At 47.1% G+C, this 7,805-nt stretch overlaps 1 protein-coding gene across 4 annotated transcripts in view; it reads left to right on the top strand.

Annotated features, from left to right (window-relative positions):
* Positions 1 to 658: 658 nt before the first annotated feature.
* NEBL (nebulette) overlaps positions 659 to 7,805 on the top strand; it is a 368,185-nt gene continuing 361,038 nt past the window's right edge. For 2 of the 4 annotated variants that reach the window (XM_082742122.1, XM_082742121.1), the window contains exons 1-2: positions 659 to 797; positions 2,021 to 2,115. In XM_082742122.1, coding sequence (XP_082598248.1) covers positions 729 to 797; positions 2,021 to 2,115 — 164 coding nt within the window. In that variant the 5' untranslated portion in view covers positions 659 to 728. Of the gene's footprint in view, positions 798 to 1,363; positions 1,728 to 2,020; positions 2,116 to 7,805 lie in introns of those variants that run through there. The other 2 variants (XM_082742123.1, XM_082742124.1) reach the window with 2 other exon arrangements.

Raw genomic sequence — 7,805 nt, 5'->3', positions numbered from 1 at the left:
CTGGGTACCGGGAACGCGGGTCTGCGCGGGGGTGACCCGGCTGGGGCAGCAGACCGAAGAGGAAGGGCAGGGAGTGCGCGGGTCTGAGCGCCCCAGCGCGTTTCTCCCACCCACATCGCTTCCCTCCCCCGCCGCCGCCCACCTGGCCGCCCCCGGCGGCGGCTGCGGAACCAGGCTCGCCCTCAGGCCTCACAGTCGCAGCCCGCGGCTGTCTGCGGGGCTCTCCGGGTCTCGCCGCCCCCTCCCCCCGCTGCGCCCTCCCTCCCCGGTGCCCGACGTGCTCGTTCCCTGCCTCTTGGGTCCGGGCGCGCGGGTGGGTTTGGCCTGCGCGGCGGCGGCGGCGGCGGCGGCGGCGGCGGCGAGGCGGGGGAGCGAGTGAGCGCGAGGGGCGGGAACCAGTGTCTGTGTGAGTCACCGGTACCTGGAGTGCGAGCGACGCAGAGCGAGCGGCGCGGAGCCCAAGCCGGAGCCGAGCCGGGGCCAGCGAGCGCGGCCGCCCCCCCGGCGCCAGGCCCCGCCGCACACCCGCCCGCGCCCCCGCCGCCCTTCCCGCGCGTCGCGCGGCCGGCTCGCCAGGGGTCCGGCGCCGACTCCCGACCCCGGCGCCCGGCCGCCCGCAGCCCTCCCGCCTGCCCAGAGGCGGTGCGGGGCTCTCCGGGGGATGTCACAGCGGCTCCTCGGAGCCCCCAGCCGCTGTCGCACAGCCGCCGCCCCTGGGAACCGCGACAATGAACCCCCAATGCGCCCGCTGCGGAAAAGTCGTGTATCCCACGGAGAAAGTCAACTGCCTGGATAAGGTGAGCCAGGGGGCGCCGGGCCAGCCCGGACCTGCCGGGCGCCGGGCTGCACCTGCTCCGAGAAGTTTTGGCATCTGGGATGGAGGGAGAGGAGTGGGTCTCTGATTGTTAGGGTCTTGGCCCAGGGTGAGGGCATGCAAAGGAAAACACCCGCAGGAGTATCAAGACAGCACGCTTGGCGCTGGTGATGTTGGAGCCGGCAAGGGTTTTCGTCGGGGTGCGGGCGGCGAGGGTGCGCGGCCCCGGGGTCCCGAGAGCCCAGGCTGGACCCCTTCCCACCTCCACTCCTGCCCCTCACCGCCCCGCATCCCCGCCCCAAGGATCCGCCCGCACCCACCTCACCGCCGCCCCAGCGCCTCCCGTGTCGGCGGCGAGGCGGCGAGGCAAATAATAATTAACCTGTCGTGGGGCAGCCGCTGCGGCATTGCTAAGAATAATCCCCGCCGGAGACCTGGCTCGGCGCGGCGGGCAGGACCCACGGGGGGTTCATCCACCCGGCTGGGGAATTCCAGAGGAAGTGGCCTCGGGCCGGCCCCCGCAGCCCTGCTCCCTGCCCTTCGCGGGCGTAGATGGAGTAGAACAGCCTGAGAGGACGACCCCTGCGCTCTCCGGAGTGACCGATCATTGAAACCAGCCGGAGGCTGTCCCTGGGAGATGAGCGTGTGGTGATGGAAGCGCCTCACGAGGGCACCCCGTCACCTCGTCAGTCAGACCGGACTGAGTCCCCCCTCCCCACAATTTAGTAGAAGCTGGACAGGGATGGGGGCGCCTAGGGGTACTTACACGGCCCCCCTCCTGCTCCTTCGGGTGGCCTGACTTCCGGTGGACCCACATTTGTTGAGATGCTACAAACACCATGTTCAGGCACTTGGAACAGGATTCGTCTTCCTTTTGAAGCCACTGCACAGGTTCCATTTCTCCATCAGCCCGGTTAGGATTCCATTCTGGCTGCCCATACAAGTGCGCTATGGGGAGAGCCTTGGCGGTTCTTCCCTCAGAGTCTGTACTTGTGGAGGGGATTCATTTAAAACTCAATTCTAATAGCGCCCTGCCTCATTTACTTAAGTGAAAGTAGGCAAACACATCTCCTGTTACCTACAGTCATTTTGTTGTAGTATTTTCAAATAAGGGTGGGGCGGCAATGCACTAAAAATATCCCCTCTGTACCCATCCTGGAAAGCCTGGCATTGTACTGAACTTTTACATTTTTTTTTTTTTTTCAGTACTGGCATAAAGGATGTTTCCATTGTGAGGTCTGTAAGATGGCTCTCAACATGAACAACTACAAAGGCTATGAAAAGAAGCCCTATTGTAATGCGTAAGTATTGTCAACATAGCATGCCAGGTGTGGGTCGGCATCAGAGAAGGAAGGCGAGTGGATCTGCCTTATTCTGCAGACCTGACTCAGGGTGTGGGGCAGGCAGGGCAGTGGCCAATGATTTGTTTATGCCGCACACTCTGGGGTCAGGTACTCTGTTGGAGGGTCACGGCTGGATAGATGTCTTTCTTAATGTGGAGGGTAATTCGTGTGTGTCTTCAACAGAGTCTGTTTTTGAGGTGTTGCAGAGTTGGGAACATTTGTTAGAAGCTGCAGAACTACACCCTGAGAAAGTGTGGGCTCTGAAGTGCATGTCAGCTTTCCATTTTAATCATATGATGTTGCCATGTTGCAATTTTATATCTGAACCCAGTTGCTAGGGAGAGGAGTCTCGCCTCATCTCAGCCGAGACCACTCCAGACATCCTAGGGCTTGCACAGGGAACTGAAGAATTGAGACATAGGTATTTCTGGCGGTTAGTAGTAGGTCTGTTGGTGGGGATTAAAGAAAGTAACCTTTTTTTGGGGCAGGCTTTTCTGTAGGCATGCTTTTAGCCTATACTCCTAGGAATTAGCTAGCATCTCCACAGTGCTTACCATGTGCGAGGCCCTGCTCTCAGCACTTTATGCATACTGACGCATTTAATCTTTACAGACTCAGGAAGGGGCTCAGATCATATCTCTAATCTGGAGATGGGTAAACATTGGCCTTTGGTTCCAAATGTCTCCCTTGTTGCCCTAAGGCATGTGTCTCTCTACTTCTTGAGCATCCTCTCAGGCCAGAGTGTTTTCAGTTGTGAACTCTTGTCCCTGATGATTGAGGTGCCTTCTTCTCTGTTCCTCTCAGGCCTGGATGTGGCAGAAGATCCCTAGCTTTTTGCTGGAATCTTGCAAGAGATTCATTTCCTCTAGAGTTTTTGAAGTAGGTTGGTTCTGGTCTTCTAGACATGGAGGGTTCATGGTTATTGACACTTCAGTCATGGGACTGTGTTTTCACAGATAGTAAACTTTCGATAAACAAATGTGTGCTCGTTCCTCTCTGGGGAAGAACTTTTTTTTTTTTTTTTTAAATCTCTTTGTGTTTCTGTTGGTTCTAGCTTAGTGCTTATGGATAGGCTAGAAATCAGAAAATGAGGGCACTGAACAGAATTCAGGACTTTTTGGGATAAGTCAAGTTCACAGATGTTGCCCAAACTCATCAATGTTTTCAACCCTCCTCTGACATGCCTTTCATTGGGATAACATGAAGCCCGAATGAGCTTTCAGTGTCATGGTCTCCTGATTCTCTTAAAGAGAGGTATGAAGGTCTGGTTAAACATCAAAGGCAGTCAGCAGTACCTAGATGGGAAGGGTCTCCTACAACTCATAAACGAGATAATTATTCTTTAGTTTAAAGGAAAGTGAGCCATTTCCCCCTAACTCCTCCAGCCCGTGGCCTGATTCGATCAGGCTTTATGGACCACGTCAAAATTCTTTATAGCTCCACAGCCTGGAGTTTAACCTGGTGAAAACAATGCCTTTGGGTGGCCTGGGAGGCCTGGAGGAATTGGGGGAAAAGAGGAAGGACAGGAAAAAAAGAAATTGAAGAGAGAACAATTACATTTAATATGACACGACGGAACATATATACATATCTAATTATGTGCATGTATACATACACACATATACACACACATATGTACCTAAAGATAAAGAATTGAATTATGGAGAAAAGAAATGATAAAAATAAAAGGCCAGGAAAATAAAAGAGATACAATGGGAGGAGAGAGCGTTTGGTTTCATAGGGCAACTTGACAATTCAATGCTTAATTCTTGGTTTTAGTTCAGTCCAATTAAAAAAGATTATCAGATTCTGCAGCAAGTCATGGATGGCTGGTTTGCACTCTGACCTAATAGTGGACCAGAGCCCAGAACTGGTGGGATTTGGACCCCAAAACAAAATGCCTGTAACTGTAGGTGGGTAACATCCTGCTGTGTTGTTTCATGGGACTGAGTCTCGTTTTAAATACTTTGGGTATGTCTAAATCAAATGCTTACAGGTTTTTCTCTCTCAACTTTCTTATGTAATTCACATACTTTGGTATTAGGTTTAAGTGGAATTTGGGAGATAGCCTCTCAGATTTCTTGCTTAATATGAAACCTGGTGGTGCACTGTATTGAGCAGAGTGACAGGGGAAGACAGAAATCTAGCTTTAGTGGGTGAATGATTCAAATTGATGGTGTCAATTTGTTTAATTTAGCTTTAAGTTCATGTCACAGCTTGATATTCTGTCTCCAGAAACAGAGCCTGGCAAAGTTGCAGGTTCTGTTTGCTGTGAAGGTTCTAGACTGGAAGGTCTGTATGTTCAACCCTTATTTTTCCAATGGCACAGGTTGCCATGTAAACTCGCTGGGCAGCGTGGATTACCCTCTGGGGATTCTCATGCCTCTGCTCTAATTCAGGTGGTGTATGTCAGTCAGCTGTTGTTCCCTGTGGTCTTGGCCAGAAGGGTTGCCATAATTTCTCTGGGTCAATGGTGGAAAATTGATTCTCTGAGGCATACTGTTACTGGAAAATGAAACATTCTGTTTCTATGTAGAGCAATATTTTATCTGTACCCTTTGGCTCAAGAGTCAATATATGCCCATGTTTAAATGAAAATGACGATTCTTCCTCCCCTCAATTTGTTATTGTGAAAATTTTCATATACACCAAGTGGTTGAAAGAATAATACAACAAACATCTGTTTATCTTCCACTGAAATTCCACCATTATTAACATTTTGCCATACTTTTTTCATATTTCTCTTCAGTTATATGTCCAAATATATCATTGTCAGACCATTTGTCAATTTCATACATCAAGTTAGTTTCCTATGTTGTTGTTTCTTTCCTGAAAACTACATCATCCACACACTAAGAGTAAGGATGTTTTCTTAAAGAGTCATAGAGCTATTGTCACACCTAGGAATATTAACCAAAATATCATAATATCTAAAATCCTATTTTCACATTTCCCCCAATAGTCCTAAGAATGTCTTTTATAGCTGCTTTTATAGCTGCTCTAATTAAGTTTCATACTTTAGTTGTGAAAACGACAACTTTTTTTGAGTATTGAAGATTCAGTATTCTTCACTTTCATTTCTTTTTTTTTTTATAATTTCTTTTTTTAAGATTTTATTTATTCAACAGACAGAGATCACAGGTAGGTAGAGAGGCAGGCAGAGACAGATGAGGAAGCAGACTCCCCATGGAGCAGAAAGCCCGGTGTGGGGCTCTATCCCAGGATCCGGGATCATGACCTGAGGTGAAGGCAGAGGCTTTAACCCACTGAGCCACCCAGGTGCCCCCCCTTCAATTTCATTTGTGTTGATTTGCATGATCTGTAGGAATTTTCATGAAATGGATTTACATGGCATTTCTTGTGGATAAAAAAAACCTTTAAAATAAACATCAAGAATATGCTTAATAGTTTGGAAGGATAAACAGACATTTAAGTTTATTTTAAGACTATGTAAACGCTTTTTATTTTAATTGATACCTGGGGGCATTTTTTTAATGGGATGAAGTAGCGAGTATTTTCTTCACTTTAAATATGTTGCTTGTTTATATTCTCATGTGTTTAGAGAAGAAACAGGTTTTCTGTTTGATTTCATGCAGAGGAGAACACATATAAAATATAATTTACATAATATTTAAATTTTGATCTTTTGATAGAATGATCAAAGTGTATTACACACTAGATGTAAGATCGGCATAATACACATTAAGCTCCTAATGCAGTCGTGCACACTATTAAAATATTTAAAAACAAACTGGTCTACTTGAATACATGCCATGTTTTCATAGCCTTTATGTTTCATAAGCAGGCGGTGGATTCTTCAGCACATTCAGGACTTTTTTTCATCATGGAATTTGCAAAGAAAAGAGGACTAGGCAGCATTGTTATTGCTAAGAGATGCTGAGAAAATAACAACACATAATTAGATAAAAAAAAACTCTCATATTTGTATGTGAATTTATATACCAGATTAAACTACCCAACAAGCTACCCAAAGAATATAAACTCCAAGGCCATTCTACAAATAAATTATTTAACTTACCATGTGTGCAAGTAAAAATTGCACTTGTTATGTGTTTGTTAAAAAATACCTCATTTCTTCAGATTTTCTGAGAACTATTATAACTTCTAAATAACAATGTCAATGGCCACTTCACGTACTGGCACCAAAATCTAGTTATTTTAGGTCAGGGGAGGCCCCCGGTAATGATGCAGTAGTTTTAAGTAGGACCTTGTCAATAATTTCCCCAAGTCATCACTTTGGTGGAAATTTTTTGGGGGGCCGAGAATTTGTTCTGATCTGCCCATGTTGGATATACCTGGTATCTGTGTCAAGTGTATCTTTGAATACGGGGCTGAAAGAACAGAAATATCTGTGCTCAATATGTTTAACTATCTTTCCAAATAAGATTCCCTCTCAGCAAATAGTTTCACTTAACATCATTTTGGGAGATGTTAAAAATAAAACAGTGGGAGCTGTGCGTGGTGTTTACTTTCACTCTGCCTGTGTTAGCATTCGTCTTGTGAATATTTATGGCCTCTCCTCAGCCTGGGAGATGCTGAGCCAGTGCCGCTCATTCGGAGCCGCCCAGAATGGTCAGTGCCGTTCAGCCAGCCTGTCTGGAGGGCGATGATCTAGGCCACTAGCTCTCAGCCACCGTTCCTCTGCTGCTCAGTCCTTGTCAGTGCCTTTACTAAAGCGTGCTCTGAGGACACGGAAGGAAATTGAATTTTAACCAGAGAGTTTTCCATCCGTGTATTTCTTTTATCTCCATTTAGACTTCTCAAACCCAGTTCTATAACCCTCTAAGGGCTTGAGTTATCTCAGGGGGACTTAGGAAATTCTTGCTATTAAGTTTGCTTTAATTACTTAAGAACTTTTCACGAAAGGCACTGTAGTGTACTTGGAGTTTTGAAGCAAGACACAACTGAATTTGAATCCTGGTTCATCATGTTCTGCTGAGCAGTCCCCTTGTTCTCGAAGCTTCAGTTTATTTATCTGTGGGAATGGTAATGCTTACACTTACAGGGCTGTGTGGGACTAAGGAGACAGTGCACATCAAGGTTCCAGCAGTTTCTGGCGTGTAGCACACCTCCAATAAACGGTAGTGCTTTTGTTTCCTCTGTGGTACTTTTTTGAGGGATGAAAGAAGAAAAAGAGAGTAGAGGGAGAAGAGGAAGTATATCAGAGAAATAATAGCTGTGCCTCTTAAAGGTTTTTACCCATGTTTTTCAGACTGTGGGTTGCCACCCTTTACAGGGTCGTATCCAAAACTGAAAGAAAAAGCAAGAAAGAGAGCAAAGGGAAGAGAGGGCTATCAGAGTGTATCTGAGTAGTGAAATGAGTATTGTTTGGCAAACATTTTTTTTCCGCAGTTGTTTGTGTACAACGTGTACTGAATCCTGATAGAAAAATATTTTTACTGGGAGTGGCGGTCAAAAAAGTCTGAGAAATACTAGTTTAGTTCTGTATTCTTAATGCCCCACACATCAGAGAGCTCTGAAAGTTGCCGGTAAGGACCATGCTGTGTGCACTGAATTCATGAATTCAGAGAGCCCTTGCTTTCCCACTCTCAGAGCCAGCCCCATCCTATCCCACACCCATCAGCCTTTGGGAGTCCGCTCTGCCGTCAGAGCCATCACCACCCCAT

This window comes from Mustela nivalis (genome assembly GCF_964662115.1).
Source record: "Mustela nivalis genome assembly, chromosome: 7".
In the NCBI taxonomy this organism is placed as follows: Eukaryota; Metazoa; Chordata; class Mammalia; order Carnivora; family Mustelidae; genus Mustela; species Mustela nivalis.
The sequence above is the reverse complement of the archived record's forward strand: the minus strand, read 5'-3'. Positions and strand labels throughout refer to the sequence as shown.